Source organism: Notamacropus eugenii, chromosome 2, assembly GCF_028372415.1.
Source record: "Notamacropus eugenii isolate mMacEug1 chromosome 2, mMacEug1.pri_v2, whole genome shotgun sequence".
Lineage (NCBI taxonomy): Eukaryota > Metazoa > Chordata > Mammalia > Diprotodontia > Macropodidae > Notamacropus > Notamacropus eugenii.
Window position 1 is genome coordinate 304642220 of NC_092873.1, and position 22143 is coordinate 304664362.

General features: G+C 37.7%; 1 protein-coding gene across 1 annotated transcript in view; it reads right to left on the reverse strand.

The window, feature by feature from the left end:
- Positions 1-3696: 3696 nt before the first annotated feature.
- CTSS (cathepsin S) overlaps positions 3697-22143 on the reverse strand; it is a 20438-nt gene continuing 1991 nt past the window's right edge. Inside the window, exons 2-8 of the mRNA XM_072644724.1 lie at positions 18258-18384; positions 15140-15262; positions 10885-11034; positions 9850-10077; positions 7734-7899; positions 5229-5331; positions 3697-4879 (exon numbers count right to left, since the gene is read on the reverse strand). Coding sequence (XP_072500825.1) covers positions 4780-4879; positions 5229-5331; positions 7734-7899; positions 9850-10077; positions 10885-11034; positions 15140-15262; positions 18258-18384 — 997 coding nt within the window. The 3' untranslated portion in view covers positions 3697-4779. The remainder of the gene's footprint in view (positions 4880-5228; positions 5332-7733; positions 7900-9849; positions 10078-10884; positions 11035-15139; positions 15263-18257; positions 18385-22143) is intronic.

Consider the following 22143-nt stretch of genomic DNA (forward strand, 5'->3'; position numbering starts at 1 on the left):
AAAATAACAAATGCTGGAGAAAATGTGAAAAAATTGGGACACTAATGCATTGTTAGTCAAGTTGTGAACAGGTCCAGCCATTCTGGAGAACAATTTGGAACTAGGCCCAAAGAACCTTTGACCCAGCAATACCACTACTCAGTCTGTATCCCAAAGAGATCAAAGAAAAAGGAAAAGGATCTATGTTTGTAAAAATATTTATAACAGCTCTTTCTGTGATGGCAAAGAAATGGATGAACTGCCCATCAACTGGGGAATGGCTGAACAAATTGTGGTAAATGATTGTGATGGATTAATATTGTGTTATAAGAAATGATGAGTGGGATGGTTTCAGAAAAACCCAGGAATACCTATATGAACTGATGTAGAGTGAAGTGAACAGAATGAGATCGTTGTATATAGTAACAGCAGTCTTGTAATGATTATCAACTGTGGAAGCTAACTCTGATAAATGCAATTATCCAACACAATTCTGAAGGACTCATGATGAAAAATCCTATCCACCTCCAGAGAGAACTGATGAACTCTGAGTGTAAATTGAATTATATTTTTTTACTTTATTTTTGTGACATGGCTATTATAAAAATATGTTTGACATGATTTCACATGTATAATTGATATCATATTCCTTGCCTTCTCAATGGGCAGGTATTAGAAGGAGAGAAAGAATTTGGAACTCAAAATTTTTTTAAAGAATGCTAAAAATAAATAATAAATCTGAAAGAAAAGAAAACCAAAATCATAATCACATAAAATTAAAGTCATTGGCACATTTTTCTAAAACCTTCCCTCCATTGTGATCATGTAATGACTCTTAATTAAGATTTTGACATGGATTTTATGATTTGTGTTTATAATAATTTGCAAAGTCAAAAAGTGAGATATTAAAAATACAAAGAAAAACTGTATTTTTGTAAATGACTTTACAGATAAGATTTCTCTTACTTTTTTCTTGTTTTTCTTATCATTACTATGTTGAAATTATGTGGTTATAGTTATTTAGCCAAAATCATTTAAAAAACATCCCTTGTTTTGGAACAGGGAAGATAGACAACTATTCATTGTTAAGCTCCAGATCTCCTTAAGAGCTATGAATCATATTATCCTGCTGGTTTTCATCTCAGAAACATTGACCTGTGGTTTTTAAATAGACTTACTAAAGTAAGTAATTAAACATGGTTAGTAACTGATTTAAATTAATTTTGATGTAAAAATATCAAGTTTTTAATCATTCCATCTCTAACAGGATTCTTAATTACCTGTTCCTTGTCATTTATTTTTCCTGTTATAGGACCATGGTGTGTACCATGTTCTTTTCCTCCTTTTTCCCTGCATTATTTCATAAAGGTCTTTCCAGATTTCTGAATGTATGATTGAGGCAATCCTTCTCAAGCAGCATGTGCCTAGTATTCCACCTTTCCCCTCTTCATTTTCTGTTAGCTACCAAGGAAACAGAAAAGGTGAGTGGAAAGACAAGCTAATTTGAGTTACTGACCATAAATCATGCATTTAGAATTGGAAGGAACCTCAGATGTCATCTCCTCCAACAGCCTCATTTTGCATATGAGGAAATGGAGATACAGAGAGGTAAATGATTTGCCTAAGGTGATGTAGGCAGAGCTAGGAATTAATAGAGGGTGAAAGGGCAGGGTCATGACAGGAACTGAGGTAAGAACTTTTAAAAGCATGATGCAGCCCTTTACTTTTTTCTCTTTCTCTACCTTTGGGAATTCTCTGATTCTCAGGAGTCTGGGACAGTGCTGCTTGTATTCCTAACAGCTTGATTGGCCAGAATGCTGGAGACACACACTGAAGGCCTTTGGAAATATGCCTGGCATTGTACCTAACTGCATTCCCCAGGGCAGCAGGATAAGGTGGTCTGGCAGCTAGGAGTTAAGAACAGTTACTATAGGGACAGGGTAGAAGGGAGATGGTTTTCTCCTTCCTTTTATAAAACTTAGAAAGCTATTTCCTAGAGAAAGCTTCCCTTAACACTATGCTGGCCCATCTAGGAAATACTCAGCCAAAAGACTGGACTTGGGGGAGCAGAGATTTCAAACTTTTGAAGCTGGTGGTGCTGCTTTTATTTTTACTGCAGTGAAGAGTCTGGGGGAATTGAGATTCCTCACACTATCCAGGAGCATAGCTGCTGCTTTGAATTTAGTCTACTTAGGAGGAAGTAGTCTTCTTGCGACATGCAAAGTTGGCAAGGAAATTAGAATCTCAACTGGAGAAGGGCCTGAGCCATTTGGATGAACTAGTCTAATGAGGGACTATCCAGTAGAGAGCTTAGTCCCTTGAATAAGCCTAGTCTGATATGCCTGTGGCTGATGATCTGCTGGCTACTGGAAAAGATTAATGAAGGGCCTGTTCTTCCCATCAGAGAATATGCAAGTATTCTATGACCATTGGCAGTGCTTCTAATTGGCTGCTGAGCATGGATGATATGTGTGTACAGATGGCTACAACAGGACGGTTTTTCCTTCCTCTCTTCATGCTTGTGGCAAGGCTTAAATGACTGAGCTCCAGAGAGGATCATGGAGGGAGGAGGAAAAGGGGAGGGTATAAGCACAGGGCCTCCTAGACAAGCTGATCCAGTAGTTTATATTTGATGACACTAGGAATTTTTCATGGAAATTTTCCTATCCCTTGGGAGCCATGCACCCAGTCGAGTCCCCTTTTTACATGTGTGTAAAGGGAAGGAGCGGGAACAGCTTGAAATCAGAAAGCCTTTGACATGTCACGCTGAGCAGCCCTGCTTGTCACACCCCCAAGAGGCACAAGAAGCACTGACTGCCTTTGGGTACTCACAGGATTTGCCTATCTTGACTCAACTGCCTTTCTATCTCTTAGTGCCAGGGCAGAGTGGGCATTTCTGTGCCTCTAAGCCTTCTCTTCACATTTTTATTCCACAGAACTGTCAGTAACTTACATATAGCATCCCAGAGGGCCATGGTGTTCTTGGGTCGTTCACGTATCTACTCTGACACATACTGAGTATGTGATTGTGGGGACATCACTTCACCAACTCTTTAAAACTATTCATTTGCAGAACAGTTGCCATCTTCAGTCTTACAGGGAATTTCCTGCACTGATGAATCTACAGGTCCCAACTATTGATTATATTAATGTGACACAATTTATTCAACTGTTCCTTATTGTTGGACTTTTGTTTTCTTTCTGTTTACTGCAACCTTCAAATAATGCTATGAAAGTCTTGTAAAAGAAAGCTCTTTGTGTTTGTTTTTGATAACTTTCCAGGGTATATTTCCAACAATTTCATTATTGGGTCAAAAAGTGTAGTGATTTTTGTAACTTCACTACAGATTGTGTATTGCCAAATTGCTCTCCAAAAATAATTTTTAAGTTTACAATTCCATCTGCAATTTACTTCCCTACAACCCTGTCCATGCTAAGAGACCTATGAAATCTATGATTTCCCTCCAAACTATGCACAAATTCTCAGTAGTCTGATATAGTTTTGAGGAAAATCAGTCTGAGTTAGTGAAAAGTTTTAATTGTAATGTGTTTTTAAGGAAAAACAGTTTTCCATATCTATGCAATAATTTGAACTGAGTTCCAAAGTGTGGCCCAACTACCTGGCTGGCCTAAACTTTAAAAATGAGAAAACTAATGTGTAACTACTGTTGCACATTAATTGTTGACATATTAATGAAGGCCTTTAAAATTCTTAAATGTTTTGTTTTCAGATTTTTTTTTATTTCAACATTTATTCAGCAAATACTGAGCATCCGTGTGAAAGGTATTGTATTAGGCTTTGTAAGGGAATATAAACATGGAAAACACAAGATCCCTGTCCTCAAGGAGTTTACAATGAAGACAAAATATGTACATAGGAAACACAATCTTTTCCACCAAAATTACTATACCTAATTACTAGTACATTGTGATTTATATTCAAAGTACCAGGTGGGTTGTAGACACCTGAGAATAAGAAATGAATGTTACATGACAACAATAGACATTTAGAAATACATAAATCCTAAATTACTTAGGATTTATTCTTAAATAATCACAAAGGGCTTTAGGGCAATTTATAAAATTATATTACAAAAATGGATAATTAAAGATTAAATTAAAACAAATTTTTAATAGTCATGCATTCTTTTCTGTAATTATCTTTAAAAACTATTAAATTGCTTAGCAATGTAAGGTGATCAGCTATGAATGACCTAGCTATTCTCAGCAATACAATGATCCAACACAACTCTGAAGGACTTATGATGAAAAATGCTATCCATCCCCAGAGGAAGAACTGATGGTTTTCTGAATATAGACTGAAGCATAATTTTTTTTTACTTTATCGTTCTTGAGGCTTTTTTTTTGGACTCCCTTTTCTTTTACAACATGACTATTATGGAAATGTTTTATACGACTACACACATATAACCCATATCAAATTGTTTTTGCCTTTCAAATGATGGGGAGAAGGAGGAAGGGAATTTGGAACTCAAAGTCTTAAAAACAAATGTTAAAAAATTGTTTTTACATGTAACTGGGGAAAAGAATACTAAATAAAGATGAAAAAATAAATTGCTTAGCAAGCCTCTTTTTCCATAAACATGCAAAGATTATAATTCAACCTAACTGTGTTAGAATTATGAATTGATGGAACCTAAATTAATGAAGCTTTTATTATATTTATGTCTATTCAACATACATTTCTGATTATTTCTACTAGAAGTAAAATAAAATTAAACTCAGAATGAAGTGTCATCCATCTTTCTTAACTGATCAAATGCGAAATGAAGAGATCTTTTAGATTTCTGGGTAAGAAGGAAAATTAGCTATCCCACAATGATTTCCTCTGTTTCTTGCTATCCGGATATATCCTCTGTCACCAAAGGTGACGCCCCAGCTTAAAAACAAAACAAAACAAAACAATGTAAGTGAATAGAATTAAATTAATAGTACTAGAAGATTTTCTTTCTATTAGGTTTTTTTCTTATTTTTTAACTTGGTGAAATCATAGATGTAAAAAGCTGGAGAAGACTTCATATACATCTTATAAGGATGCTTACCATCCTGTGTATACCATGTACTATGATTACCATAGTTCTGTATAGATACCATGCAATTACTTAACATGCCATTTTACCAGAAACTAGGGAATCTTATCGTCATCATGACGTGAAAGAATTTACTGAAACCATTCCATGCATGACTGTATGAGGGAGGCATAAACAAAAATCTGTTTGGATATTTACCTGTTTTTAACAAGCCAGTAGTCCTTTCCTTCTAGGTTACCATAGCCAATCACCAGCACAGCATGATTTACTTTCTGAGTGCAGGATGGGTCATAATAGACACCTGGGAATAACAAGTGGATTGCACATGAAATGAACAGAAATGGACATACAACTGCTTTTTATTAGGCATCTTTGGATAACTAAACCGTCATCAGCAGAGACAGTGTCAGCTTCAATCACTCCAGTGCTTAAAATACCCAGTCAGAAAAACTTTTTTAAAAATCAGTCCAACCACACTTCTTCCACAGTCCTTCCTTGATAAACCCCACTGTAGTCAAGTCACTCCTTACCAATACCTACAAATATGTGTAGCTATGTGGGGAAAAAAAATTAACTCAAAGCAATTCAACCAATCAATAAGCATTTATTAAGCACCTATTATGTGCCTGACTGTGCTAAATACTGGGAATACAAAAATGAAACATTTGCTCTCTAGGAGTTTATATTCTCTGAAGGGAAATACCAGGCACACACATAAAACATAGGGACTTGACTTATGATTTCACTGAGAGAAGAGGATCATTGAAGGTTAGAAAGGTAGACTGGAGCCAGATTGTCAAGGGCTTTAAATGCCAATTAGAGCAATTTGTACTTGTTTCTAGGTAAGAGGAAGCATTGGAGTTTATGAAGCAGGGGATTGTTCATGAATATCCCTTTGGCAGCTGAAAGAAGGTAAAAAAAGGAACATACTTTCATCCTCATGCCTCTGAGAAGTCACCTTCACCCCCACTTTCTAACTCCCCTTTTATGTGTTACCTACTCCAGAGAATATAAACTGCTGAAGGGCAGTCTGGCATTCCCAGCACTCAGCACAGTGCCTGGCATGTGTTAATTACAAATGCTCATCATCTTCACTAGATGTTCAATTTAACAAACAAAATCTCTATAAGCCTCTATTCCCTCATCTGCAAAATATGAATTTTCACATCTGTACTGCCTGCCAGAAAGGGTTCTTGTGAAGAAAGGGCTTTGTAAATCTTACTGAAAGAACTCCATGACTGTAGAGGCTCTTACTCAGCAGGTTCTAGAACTGATTTGTATTTATTGAGATGTTGCTTTGTAAATATGCTTGTTTTTTCTCATATACATGTATATACATACATACATACATATACATATATATTCTTTCTATATGCATATGTGTTTTTTTGAGTGAAGGAGAGCTGTGCAGGTCACCAACCTCACTTTTTCCTCCAGAGCCATCTGAATCTAGTGACCTGATATTCCTCAGGATGACTGGAGATGGCCCAGGATGTGCTGGGAGGCCTTGGACCCTTTAGGCCACGGTCTTTGCAGGTACTCACTTAGGGTGAGGCAATGCCCATTCATTGAATAGGCCTGTTTAAGAAGTAGCCAAGGCATGGCCCCTTTAATGAGGTCAAGAAAAACAAAGACATCAGGCTGGGTGGGAAACAACAACAGTTACTATTGATAATCACTCTAGAGCTAGGGGGCAAGTGCAAGTCATGTCATCATTTCTCTGATGGCATGGTCTTCTTAGGCAAGGAAGGACAAACACAATATGTGTATGTGTGTGTATATATATGTATGTATGCAATATACATTACATATATATACATACACATATATCTTCTGGCTACAACTGGACTATATGGTCAGAAATGTTTTTCTTTAAAAAAGTTTTTCCAGATCCCTTATCTTCCCATGATGTCTAGAACAATACCACACATGCTTAGTAAAGATTGTTGAATTTCAGTTTGTCAAGGATAAGGGCTGTTCACATTTTTGCCTCAGTATCCCCAGAGCCTGGCACAGAAGAGGTTCCTAATGGATGTTGGCAGAAAGTAAAGTGCACTGACTTGGGAACCAAGTCAGAGTAGCCGGGTTCACACCCTCATTCTGTCACTCATTTAATGTATCACTGGGTGGGGGTGAGTTATTTAACCTGTCTGCCTAGGCTTCAGTTTCCTCATCTGTAAAATGACAGATGACTTCTGGGGGCCCTTCCAGTTCTAATAGTGTATAAATTGACTGGCTTATTTTAAAATTTTTCTGTGTTCAGTCTGTAGTTTTACCTATTAGAATAGGATGCAAGATGTCATTTAAGAGTCCAGGTAAAATATATAAGGGTCTAGTTACTTCAGTATTTGGATGGATCTATGTGAGTACATCCATGTGGATGCTCCCAACAGTGTAGATTGTAACCCATCCATATCTTCTGTGAATTTCTTGTCCATGTCCTTCTGTAAATCTCTAAGGGGAGACCAGCCAGTGTATGGAGATCTCTTGATATGGTACAGATACCGATGCAGGCCATTTTGCGCTGTTATTCCTATTCTCTCCCTACAAGAACAGTAGATAGAGAGATCTGTCATGGTATAGTTAACCTAAAATAAATTCCTTTGTACATTCCTCAACATTTAGGGGTAGAGGGGACAATGTTCCTGTGTATAATGAATCAGTGATACTGAAAAAGGAGGGATGGTGAATCTGAGAGTTTACCACTTCTATACAGGAAGAAAGAAGGTTGAGTTGCATCTACTGCAACAGACACAGGTCCTTTGTTAGCCACAGCTTCCTTCAGGGCATCTTCACTTCCATAAGGAAGCTCTGTGTACTTTGAACATGTGGCAGCTCGATTAGCTGGGTTGTACTGGCATTTTCCATCCTGAAAAGAGAAATATGACTCATATGCTTCAGCACATCCCAGTCTTCTACAGAAATTCCATAACCTCTTTGAAATCCTAAATATATGTAAGGACCTAGAATTCTACCCCCCCCCCATACCCCAATTAATCAATCAACAGGTAAACTATGTATTAAGAAACTTTTCTATAACCCTCTAACTACATGTAGATAAGCTTCTCATCAGTTTGAAAAGACTATACTCCTTGGGGATGAAAGTATCCATGGGATCAAAAGAATATGGCACTACACAGGAAACACCTTCTGATGAGAGGATAAGATCAGGTCACACTTCTTGGGCTACTATAAAGCAACAAGTCAGTCGAGCAGTGAGTCGGTCAAGTAGGAAGCAAGAGAGCTGAAGCTATGCCTCTGGGGAGGAGCTGCCTTTGGAGAAAGGAGAAAGTCAAGGGTGACTGGAGCCCCAGCCTCCATAGAGTTTATGACATGCCCGATCTTCACCCCTTTATCACTGAGTTTTTGCATTCCTAGGCTTCCCAAGCCTTTGTCATTTCCTTTGGCAGAAATGTAAATCCACTCTAAGTTTTAGTAATCACCTTCTTCAGCAATGGGGGGAAGGAATTATAATCTTGGAAATAGATCACTATGACCTCTCCACACTCATAGCACATAGTTATATTGCTTTAAGTTGTAGAGATCTTAATATTTATGAAAAATGTGCAATGAGACTGGCTCTCACACTTCGTGATCTTGATTCCTGGGTAGAAGATCTCAGAGATGGAAAGGACCTCAGAAGTCATGCAGCACAACACTTGCTTAAACAGCAGTCCCCTCTGCAGTACCCCTCAGAGGAAGTCTTCTAGACTCCTCAGAAAGTCCTCCATTGAAAAGGGAACTCAGCACCTTCCAAGTTACCCATTTTACTTACTGCTTGAATACTTAGAAGAAGCTGGGTGGTAAAGTGGATAGAGTGCTAGGCTTGGAATCAGGAAGACCTGAGTTCAAATGCAGCTTCAGATACTTAATAGCTGTGTGACCCTAGGCAAGTCATATAACTTTTGTCTGTTTCAGTTTTATATATGTAAAGTTATAGCACCTAACTCCTAGAGTTGTTACAAAGCCAAAATGAGGTATTTATGAAGCACTATATAAATCCTAGCTATCACTATTTTTAGGAAATTTTCTTTGTGGCAAGCCATGTCTCTGGTTTCCAACCTAGTGCTATTGTCCTAGCCTCTTCTAAATGACAAACCTTCATATATTTTATTATAACTATCATGTCTCCCCTAAGTCTTCTCTTCTTCAAGCTAACCATCCCCTAACTTCTATAACTAACCTTTTTATGATATGGTTTTAGCCTGTCCCGAATGCTGAAATAATCAGAGATCAAAATTTCAACAAAATTTGATTGGCTATTTGTTTTATGGTAGGGAGAGAATAGGAACTCTGACAGCTCCCTTAGAGTTTGAAAGCTTGGGAAGAAACCACAGCGTTGCCACTGACTACCTTATGTAATCTTGGGTAAGTCACTTAACATCTTTAGTGTTTCCTTACCCGTAAAATGAAGGGGTTGGATTAAAAATCAGTAATGTCCCTTTTAGATGTAATATTCTGTAAGTATATAAGATAAATTTGTAAGAGGAAATAATAGAGAATGAATCTTCCCAGGGGTTATCCCAGGAATCTTCCAGGTAGCAAAATTTTCAAAAACTCTAGATGGATATGAAGCAAGATTTTAAAAACCAAATTATCTTCACTGATTTTAAAAATATGCCATTGGTAAATTAAATAGAACCCTACCTAAGAAGGAAGATTGTAAAGATTAAAGAAATTTCAAAATCAAAGATCACAGGACCCTAGGTCCTTAGATTGAGCATGTGAAGGGAACTCAGAGGCCATTCTAGACCAACTACCTCATTTTACAATTGAGGAAACTGAGGACCTGCTACATTAAGGGACTATTCCAACATACCATAGCTTTGTAAGGATAGGAAGCATCTGAATCGATACCATTGTTATCAATGATATACTGGAAGGCCTGAGTCATGAAGCCACCATTGCAACCACGATTTTCGTATTTATCAGTTGAACAATCCACCAAGTTCTGCGTGCTGAGAGACACCAGCTTTCCTGTTTTCAGCTTAAGCTGTGCTTCCAGGGCTCCCACAGCACTGAAAGCCCAGCAAGAACCACAAGCTCCCTGGAAAAGAGGAAAGAAAAGGGTAATCATGGACATCAGGGTGATCTGACCTCTACAAAGAAGACTGGGGGACCCTCTCCCTTCTCCTGTTCCCCTTACCCCCTGTCTTGTTCTTTCTCTGAGTATAGATTTGAAAAGGACCATCTGTCAAGCCAGCTGATCAAATCAATAACATATATTGAGCATCTATCATATCTGGCTGGGTTTACATGTAGGTAGGGTATACAGGTGCCTATTGCAGTATTCATTTGAAAAGAGTGCTGGGGCATCCCCTTTCTGTACCCCTGTATTCCCTCCAGTGTGAACTATCACTGAAACCTGAAACATTTACTTAACTCCTCTAGGCTAGACAGAGCATTGATCCTTTCTCCCACCCAAACTGTCAACGGTTATCAACACCTAAAAGTGAAATAGTTAATTTATCTCTCCTGGGTTTTATTAGCATGTGGATTCTTGGAAGGAGCCCTGCTGGAAGACCTTGTATAAGAGGGCAGCATAGGAGCATGGAGGGAAGGGAGAAGCAGCTGTCCCAATGATTGGTGGGAGCATCTTGAAGACACCCTTCTCCTTCACAACTCTGACTCAGGCCAGCCAGGTGCAGTACTGGGGTGAGGAATGATGGGAGGTAACATGAGGAAATCACCTGCTTAGAAAGGATTCAGCTTTCTGAATCCTTTCTCACAGATGGGAGCTCTACCCTCGAGGAATTAACATTCTATTTAGAAATAGTTACTCCAATTTGTCTGCTCAATTTTGTCAGACTATACAGGCTTTGGAATTTTAGAAAAAGAGGGACATAAAACACACCTGATATTTTACTTCAGTAACATATCCTTTGTCCCTCCAGTCCACTGAATCCGGCAGCTTTTGATTGGAGTTTAGTCTGTAGGTCACATTCCTGTTCCACTGGTTAGGAATTTTCAGAGAACTCATCAAAGAAGCTACTTCTTCACTGGTCTACAAAACAAACATTTCTTTATTTTTATTTCTGCTGCTCCTTTCAGGATCCCAGTCATTTCTACCTTCACATCTCTATATGACCCCTTTTCTCCACTCATACAGCCACCACTCTTATAGGTACAGGCCTTTATCACTTACCCCTAAGTTATTACAATAACCTCCTAATTTGTCTTCCTGTCACAAGTCTATCCTTTCTCTAATCCATCCTCCATTCAGCTGCCAAAGTGATTTTCCTAAAGGTTGGGTTTGATCAATAAACTCCAGGGATAGCCATTTTCACTACAGGCATAGCCAATCTTGATTGTCCAAAATCATTTATCAAGTTTAGCATTAGGCAGCATCCCCCCAACCTCCACACATACACATACCTTTTTAACCACTTTACTTTTTGGTGCAAAGTGAAGTGGATTCTCTTTGGAAAAGAGAATAATTTTGAAGATAATTTTATTTCCAGGTCTACATTCTCTCCTTTGCATCTCCCATCCCACCCATGGAGAAAGCAAGAAAAACAAAACCCTTGTCACAAACATGTATAGTCAAGCAAAACAAAATATGTCTCAATCTGTACTGAGTTCAGCACCTCTCTATCTGGGAGTGAGTAGCATGTTTCCTCAATGAGTCTTCAAGAATTGTGGTTGGTCCACTCAGAGAAAGAAATATGGAAGTCATTCGCAGAATGTAGCAGATCATGTGTGTGTGTGTGTGTGTGTGTGTGTGTGTGTGTGTATTATGTTTTGAGTTGTTATATAATTTCTTCATTTATTTTAGTTCGACTACATAGCATGACTATGGTGAAAACGTACTCAATAGGAAAGTATATGTAGCTCCTATACAGAATTGTATGCTATTGTGGGGAGGGAGGGGGGTAGTAGGGGGTAGGTGTGGGGGGAATAAAATCTTAATTTTATGGTAGTGATTGTAGAACATTAAAAAAATAATAATTAAATTAAATTAAATTTAAAAAAAAAAGAATTGTGGTTGGTCATTGTGTTGAAGATTTCCCAGGTCTGTCAGAGTTGTTTGTCTTTCCCGTATTGTTGTTATATAAATTGTTCTCTTGGTTCTGCTTACTTCACTTTTCATCAGTTTATGCAACTCTTCCCATATTTTTCTAAAACCATCCCTTTATTGTTTCTTATAGCATCATAGTATTCCATAACATTCACATGCCATAACTTGTTCAATTGTTCCTTAAGTGATAGGTACTCTCTTGGTTTTAAATTCTTTGCCATCACAAAAAGAGATGTTATAAATATGCTTGACATGTGGATCCTTTTCCTCTTTCTTTCATCTCTTTGAGGGTATGGATTTAATATTAGTATCTCTGGGTCAAAGGATCATGTATAGTTTAGTAGCTTTTTGAGCATAGTTCCAAAATGCTTTTCAGAATGGCTAGACCAATACATAGTTCCACCAAAAGTGCATTAATATACCTGTTTTCCCACAACTACTGCAGGTTATGAACAAGAGAATAATAAATTGGTGAAAACTTCAACTTTTACCTGTTTTGTTAAAAATCTTGGCAAAAGGGGATGGAATTTAAACTATTGGAAAATTATTTGCAGAAATACTTATTCATATAATACCTGAGAACTAATGATAATAGCTAACATTTATATAGCATTTACTATGTGCAAAGCACTGTGCTAAACACTTTACAATTATTATCTCATTTGATCCTCAAAATAACCATGGTAGGTATTATCCCCATTTAGTAGCTGAGAAGACTGAAGCAATTAGAAGTTTAGTGACTTGCCCAGGGTCACACAGCTGGTAAGGGTCTGAGGCTGAATTTGAACTCAGATCTTGACTTCAGGCCCAGTACTCTATCCACTGAACCACCTAGCTATCTCCATTGTTGAAGAAAATTGTTTAGTGGTTAATTTTCTTTTTTCTTTTAAATTATTTTCTTTTTAAATTTATTTTTATAATTTTTTGTTATTTCTTCCTCTCACTCCCTCCAATAGTACAATTTTTTAAAAACTTGCAATAAGTACACATAGTCTAGTATTGACCATGTCCAGTTATTCCTGCCTGGGTGACATGATTCGTGAACTTGTGGTTTATCGTTGCATTATAAAGAGTTTTAAAGATTCTCAGCAAAAAGATTTTTTGTGTTGTCTTTGTGAACGTTGTCCTCCTAGTTCTGCTAACTCCATTCTACAATGATCGCAGAGGTGCCATGGAAGTCTGGCAAAGGGACAAATTGTCTCTGATGGCATCTCTCTACGGGGAGGGTGTGAGGGAACTATTTCTCATAGCATTGTGACTATATGTAATGAAAATGCCTTCAAGAGATAGGAAGGGGATTTTTTATGTTGACTAAATAACCAGAACTGTTAGCATCTTCAAAAAGACCAGCTCTTGCTTGCTTTCTTTGGTCTAAGGGGGACTCAAGGCCTCTTTAGGTCATGGAATCTAGTGAAAGATTATACTGTTAGGGACCTTTATCCCATCTAACTGCATTTGGCATCCCCTGAGAAGGGAGCCTGAGTCCTTGACCTTTTTGTTTGTTTGTTTCCATTTCAGAGTTAGGGCATGGAGTCTTTGACTTGGCTGGGGAAATGAGATTCTGGAATCTGGAAGCTAGAATCTGGGCTGGGTGTTGCTGCCAGCCCCGCATCGATGCAGAATGGGAATCAATGGGAATGATCTTTCTGGTGCCCTGGCTCAGGAGAAAGATTCATTAAGCAGTTGTGCTACATCTGGACCCAGATGGGGCTATGGAGGAAAGGCAATAAGTCTTGAGATTACTCCTCTAGAGACTGATGTGGTTGGGGGAGGCGGAGAGAGTATGCCCCAGAGTTACTGGGGAAATGTTTATGTATTTGTTCTAACTCTCTCTTTGAAGTACATGTCTCTCCATAAAAGCTACTCAATGCTAAATAATTAAATGGAACTGGAGGATGCTAGTCACCAGCCCCTAACAAATGGGATGAACATAGTTGGTAGACTTGAGTCAATGGATGTAAAAGAGGAGTCATTGCAATTCTTCAAGTATCTTAATGTCCCAAAGGGGAAATGCAGCAGGCTTAATCCTGAGAGAGAGGAGCCAGAAAATACAGATTATCAGGATCTTTCCAGTTCCCCATGAAACTATTTAATTATTTCTCATGGCACAGTAATATTCCTTTACATTCATATATGTACTACAATTTGTTTAGCCATTCCTAAAAAGGTGGATACCCCTTTAGTTTCCAGGTTTTGGCTACTACAAAAAGTTATAAATATTTTTTTAACATATGGGTTTTTCCTATTTCTTTGATCTCTTGGGCAGGGGGAGGTATGTAGTTATATAGGGATGTAGTTAAGTCCAAAAGTATGCATGGTTAGTAACTTTGGGAGTATAGTTCCAAATTGCTTTCCAGAATGGCCAAACCAATTGACAATGGTTACTTTTTAAAATGAGCTAAAATTTTAAAGCTATGAATGAATAAAGACATTTCAAAATACTATTTAGAATTCATGCAAGAGAAAAATGCAGGTATTACATATTATAAGTGAAATAAAATTATTATAGAGTTATTATGGAAATAAAAAAGAATCTATGAATACAACCCTCTGAGATAGATACTAGTATTACCCCTATTTTTAATGAGGGAACTGAAGCAGATAGAGGTTAAGTGAAATTGCCCAGGATCACACGTGTGGCAGAATTTGAAGTCAGCTCTTCCTGACTCCCAAGCCTAGTGCTTTTATCTACTGCATCCCCTCACTGCCTATGTGATATCATCAAGGACACATAGGATTGGAAATGAAGTTAGATTGGTCATGTAAGAAAAGGGATAGATAACACACAGATAGCCTGAATATTATACTGGCAGCCACACAATTATAAAAAGATCCAAATAAAGACCTACGCTGTTTTGAGCAGATCTTCTCTAGAGACTTGTGAGAGGACATGAATGCAAATTGAACAGAATAAGAAAGCATGGATGGGTTGCAAGCTGCTTTAGGAAAGGATGTCATATCCAGCTTCCTACGTATATGACTTTTCTCCTTATTAAAGTATCTTTTTTGTTAGCTGCCTTCAGATTCTACTTTCAAATAGAAATCAGATTTCCTACAGACAATAATGTAGGTTTGTAGATAAGGAACCCACCATGTCACCTAGATGGTTCATGCTTAGATCATAGGAATGTAGTCCCATTGAGTGCTCTAGGTTATGCAGCATCACAAATTTTAGATTCTTTTCCCAGATGAGTCTCCGTACTACTTCTTCATTCTGAAATTTAAGGACAATAAACAGTTATTGTATACTTTGGATAAAAGCTACAAATGAAAACAAGCATAGTATGTTGAATTATCTAGTAAAGCATTTTCTAGATATAATTTGCTTGAGGTCATGCAAACAGAATATACCTACTGTAATTAATTACCAAAAGTCAGCTTCTATTTCAGTAGTATTTGTTGAGTATACCTTAATTTTTATTTTATCTTACAGTTTATTTGATGGAGATCATTATGATAACAATGTGCATGTGTAAATACGTAATAGAACATTCTCTCATAATAATTCTCTATTATTAACAATCTATCATGGAAGTATCCTTGAAACTGTTTCATTGTATTCATTTTTCCATTTGTAAATAAATAAAAGTTCTTTTCCTGCCTCTTCAGATCATCAAAATGTTTACAAACAAATGAGGCATCACCTTCCCATTTTCACAAGGTGATTTCCATCAGACAGTTGTGTTTCTTAATATAGCTTATAATTCTCCTCATAAAAAAATAGGAAGCAGTAGAGAGAAAAATATATTTCCAGAAAGTTTAGCTTAAATAAGACAGCTCTACCTTATGGTGTGTTAGGAAGAAACTGGAAGGACAACAACAGAACAAGAAGGAGAAAGGAAAAGATCTATAAAGATTTTTATAACAAACATTTTTCTTCATCAATGACTATGAAGCCACCATATTGAGACTCTAGTATCACAGTGACTGACACACTACATAAAGAAGCAGAAATGGTACTAAAGAAAAGGCAATCAGAAAAATTGAGCAAGATCAATTACACACAGAATTAAGTTTGTTCTGGAGGCAAGACAATTCTGAGGACACTGTGAGGCCAATTCTCAATATATCTGAAATAGGAAAGTGTATCAACTACTTGGGAAAAAATCACTGACCATATTATTAGCCCAGAAGGCAAAAGAAAACCAGTAACTTTCAGCCTATATCCCATCACTACAAATCTTTAGGTGAATAACTTGCAAACATATTGAGGGTATCCCTCATGAAGGTACAAGAAGGGAATAGGCAGACTTTTCTCTACCTTAAGAACAAAAAAATCTCCCTACCTTGTTTGGTCCTTCCAACTACTCACTATTTTTATTCCCTCAGTACCCAGGGGCAATTTGGCTTTGTCCCCAACAGTCTACAGAAGCTGTTCGATTCCTTCTGGCCAAACCCAAAGGGTTTTCTTCTGTCCTCATTCTTTTCGACCTATTTCCTACATATGAGAATCCTGATAATTCCTTCCTTCTTGAAATTCTTTCCTCTCTTGGCTTCCATGATATGACCCCATTCTGGTTCTCCTGCCTCTCTTATTGCTTCGTCTTCTCTGTTCCCTTGTCATGGATCTGTTTCCTACTTTTTGTATCTCCATGCCTACCTCAGGCTCTGTTATTAGCCTTATGCTCTCCTTATTCTTCATTCTTTCTCTTAGTTCATTCATTTTCATGGTTTCAGCCACCATGATTATACTAACAGCTCCTAAATCATCTTCAACCCTAACCTCTCATGTAACCACCAGGCCCATTTTTTTTTTCAAATTGTCTTAAACACAGTTGTATGTCTTGCTTTCACCTGAAGCTGAACATGTCTAACTTTGAACTGGCAAGAGCTTGAGTGCTGCACTGATTATGCCCATTGAATTTTAGGAGACTCTTGAAAGTTTGTACTTATGGGAGGTCAAGAACAATTGCATAAGGTTAGAAGTGGGGGTGGGGAGCAGGTTGATCTGCACTGTTGAAGTGCCCGTATTCATGATATCATGGATCCCATGATATCCATTCATTCTTAAGGCTTCCTAATCTTATTTTAATTTCTCCATTTCTATCAGTGGCATCATGACTCTTCAAGTTGTCCAAGACCAAAACCTTTATCGAACTTACTAACTACAAACAGTATACAACATTGATCCAAAAAGCAACTGCATCCCAAACCTGGGCAGCTTTGCTATGGGAACTACCTAAGGATGCAGTGCATCTGGACAGCTGGTAAAACAACTCATAGCACTTATCCTCCTGAAGATGAGTCAACAGGACACAACATTGTCATCCAGAGAGGACTATGTACATGTAAGGATCAGCTAGGTGGTACAGTGAATAGAAAGCCAAGCCTGAAGTCAGGAAGATCTGAGTTCAAATCTAGCTTATGGGCTGTGTGACCCTAGGCAAGTTACTTAACCCTGTTTGCTTCAGTTCCTCATCTGTAAAATGAGCTGGAGAAGGAAATGACAAACCACTCTAACATTTTTGCCAAGAAAACCCCAAATGGGGTCACAAAGAGTCAGACATGATTAAACGACACGTATCTAATTTCAGTAGAATATAAGCTCTTGAAGGTCAGGAAATATTTTCTTCTTGTCTTGGGATCCCTAAGCAGAGTGCCTTGCATAAAGCAGTCACTTAATAAATACTTATTGAATAAAATAACAATAGAAGGGAAAGAACACTGTCTGATAGTTTTTTCAAAGTGAATAGGAAGGCATCTGAAGCAGCCATGTCCTCATGTGTGGAGGCTTCTGAGTGTAATAATAGCAATTAATAATAGCCAACATTTATATAGCACTCTGAAGTTTGCAAAGCACTCTACATAGAGAATTTTATCTGCATCTGATCCAACCCTAGAGGGCAGATGCTATTTTTCAGTTGTTCAGTCGTTCAATAGTGTCTGATTCTTTGTGACCCTGTGGACTACAACACCCCAGGGCCCTTGTATCCTCCACTATCTCTCCAAGTCTGTCCAAGTTCACATTCATTGTTTCTGTGGTCCTATCTATCCATCTCATCCTCTGCCATCCCATTGTGCCACCAGTTTTGCAGATGAGGAAACTGTAACTGAGGGAATGGCTTTCATAGGGTCACTCAAGTATCTGAGTCATGATTTGAACTCAGGCCTTCCTGATTCTACATCCAGCACTCTAGTCACCTAGTTGCCAGGGTGGTAGAAGATGCCAGTGCATCTAATGGCAGTTTTTCAGCTAACATCTCATCTACCTGTTCTTCATATTGTTTGCCATAAGTTTTCTTCCATAACTCCCAGTGGTTGTCCAGTGTCGGATCGTGATGGAGATGCGCCATTGTAGAAGCACAGGCCAGAAACATCCAGGTGATCAGCTTCATTCTGGAAAGGAAAAGGTAGAGGAAATAACCCTCAGTCATTCAATTCAACAAACATTTATTGAGTGATTATTACATGTGAGAAACTGGGCCAGGCCTTGAGAAAAAAAATAAAAAAAAAAAAAAGACAGTCCCTGCCCTCGGAGAGTTTAGTTTGCTGGGGAAATACAGTATGTTCAGAAATAAGGAGAATTCAGGGTATAATGTGGTGGGGACAAAGGAGAAAACCAAAGTGCTCTAGGAAAGAGAGATCATTTTTAGTTGGAATAATCAAGGGAAGTTTCATAATAGAGAACATTTATACAGCCCTTGAAGGTTTGCAAAGCATTATACAAACATCTCTCATTTTATCCTCACAACAACCCTGGGAGGAAGATGCCATTATTATCCCCATTTTACAGATGAAGAACATGAGGCAGACAGAGATTAAGTGACTTGCCTAGGGTCACACATCTAGTAAGTGTCTGAAGCCAGATTTGAAGTTAGGTCTTCTGACTCCAGGTTCAGTGCTCTATCCATTGCGCCACCTAGTTCTCTTTACCTTCATGAAGAAGGTATCTCTTGGGCTGGATCTTGAAGGAGAAAAAAAAGGATTTCAACAAGGGAAAAATTAAATGAGAATGTATTATAAGCAAGGGAGATGACCTGTGTGGATACCCAGAGTTGAGAGAGGATAGGAAAACATCAAGGAACAGTAAATAGTCATTTGGCTGAAATATACCTAGGATTATAGATTACAATTAGATTATGGGTCTTAAATGTCAGGTCTAAGGGATTTATATAAAACTACTGAATATCTTTAAGCAAGGAAACAGCATAGATTATTTTGGTAATTATGTGAATTATGGACTAGAGAGGGAAGAGACTGAAAGCAGAGAGATATCTTGGGAGGCTATCACAATAATACAGGTCAAAGATAAGTTGGGGAAGTGACGATATAAATCAAACATGAGGATGGATGTGAGACATAAGTCACAGTCATTCAGACAAGGCTCATACTGGCTGCTTTGTGAAGGGAGATAAGTCACTAAAGACTTTGGGAGTTGTAGTTTTTCCCAATCCAGTTAAAGTCAAAGCTATCACTATCTCAGGATGAACTGAGCTCAACAATCCAATGTTCAATAAACATTATTGCTTGGAAAACTAGAGCAGTCTGATAGGAATTAGGCCTAAAAAAAGGTCATACCATATTCAAAAGGATATATGTCTAGAATATTAAAGATCATACCATAAAAAATTAGAAGAAAAGTAGATCATATACCTTTCATAGGTAAATTGGGTAGGAGATAAATTCTTAACCAAACAAGAGAGACAGTTATGAAAGATAAATAATTTTGATCACAAAAAGTCAAAAAACTTTTGCACAAGCATACCTAACACAGCTAGAATATGAAGGAAAGCAGTCGACCAGGAGAGAAAAAAAAATGTTGGTATCAAATATCTCTGACAAGGGTTTGAATTTTAGGAAACTCCTGAAAGTTGATACATCCTCTCTAGGGGATTATGGGAGGCAAAGAACAATTGCATAAGATTAGAAGTGGAGGGGGAGGGGGGGGCAGGTTGATCTCCACTATTGGAGGAAGTGCCCATATTCATGATATCATGGATCACATCAAATCACATGAAATTCATTCTCTGATAAGGGTTTGATATCCAAGATATATAGACAGGTAATTATAAAATATGAAACCCCAAAACCACTCCCTAGTAAAGAAATGGTTCAAGGATACAAAGTTATCAAAAGCAGGATTGGAAATAATTAACAAGCATATTAAAGAATGCCCTAGAATCTAAATCATTAATTATAAGAAAAATATGTATGAAAACAATCGTGAGGTTTTATCTCATACCCAAAACATTGGCAAAGATGACTAGAGATGGGAAAAACCAATGTAGGGAGAGATTGGAGTTTAGAAACAACTCCCTGGTACATTGTTAGCAGGGCTATGAATTGGTACAATCATACTAGAGGCAATTTGGAATTAATGCAAATAAAGTACCCAAAATATCCATGTCCATAACATAGAGATTCCACTTTTATGCATATATCTCGAATTGGTCACTGACAAAAAGAAAGGGACTATGTACATCAAAATATTTATAGTAACATTTTTTGTGATATTAAAAACTAGAAAAAGAGTAGGTACATATAGATTGAGAAATAGCTAACAAATTGTGGTGCATGAATGTAATAGAATATTACTGTGATGTAAGAAATTATTTACATGATGAAAACAGAGAAGCACAGAAAAACTTATACAAACTGAATCAAAGTGAAGAGCCAAGAGAAAACAATATACATGACTACAATGATGCAAAAAAACAAATAAATCTTAGGAAATTAGAAGAGCAAGCATGACCCCAAAGAAGAGATATGAGAAGATATCTCCCTTCATTCTTTTGAAGATGTCCAGGTCCATAGATATGACAATTTTTTTTAATGTATTTATTGGCTTTGCTTATTTTTTTCTCTTCTTCAAAAATTCTTATAATGAATGGCTCTTTGGAAAGGGTAGGAGGAAGAATACAGGAGGAAATCTAGTGATATCTTAAAAGCAAGATATCAACTAAATTCTATTTACTTATTTATCTGTGACAAAATCTCCCTATCTCAACCAGGCTGGAAGTGCAACAGGCACGCATGGGCCTATTCTCAATTCTAATTGGTACGGAAGTTTTAACCTACTTCATTTTTCTGACCTGGACCAGTTCACCCCTCCCTAAATAACCTGTTAGCCCTTCATTCTTGGGGGCTTACCATATTAGTGCTTATCTCAGCGGATATACCTGATTGCTCGTAGCCCAGAAGTTCCAAACTCACACCACCCATGAGGGTCATCCTACCCCAGTTGTTGTGTTTGTCCTTCATTCTCCAAGGGGACCATGACATCAGGGAAATGATGACATGACCTGCACTTGACTTCGTTTTGAGTGAGGGAGGGCTGTGCAAAGTCATCAGCCTCACTTTCTCCTCCTGAGCCATCTAGGTCCAGTGGCATCATATTCATCAGGATGACTGGAGATGGCCCAGGATGCAGTGGAGACCCTGACCTTTTTAGGCTAAGGTCTTTTCAGGTGCTTACTTGGTAATGTCCATTCAGTGAACAGACCTCTTTAAGAAGTAGTCAAGTTTTTAATTAGAAAAACAAACCAAAAAAAAAAATCAAACTGAGAGGGAAAGACCCTCAGGGTTACTGTTCTAAAGAGAAACAGTTACCCCAGTAGAAGAATTACAGGAATACACAACCACACATGAATAAAATCTTTTGTTTTTTTAAAAGAGAACTGTAGGCCAGAGAGGATTTTTTGGTGGTTTTCTTGCTGCTGCAGCAGTTTTTAATTTGTCTCCTAAAGACACTAGGGGAGTCTGAGAAAGTCAGCAAGGGGGCAGAAAGCAGTGACTGCTGAGAGGAGCAGCACAGATGCTTTTCAGAAGGGCATCTAAGCCTTGAAGCAACTGGAGCTTTTTCCTTTCTCTGGCTCACTGCTTGGTTTATTTAAGAAATAAATGAAGGAGTAGCTAAATTATGCTTGTTCCAAGAAACCCATGAACAAGAGTGAAGTTATTCTACTTTCTCCTTTTCTCTTCTGTTCTATTGCCACATGCAATAGATGATATTGTTTATTACTAAGTGTTTCTCTGCTCTTTCAAATTTTCTTCCTGGTTTTGTTTTGTTTTGTTTTGTTTTTTGTATTTTTAATGTAGACTTTCTAGCTAAAGGTCATTTAATTGTGTTCCAGTTAGTATCTTTGCTATAGACAG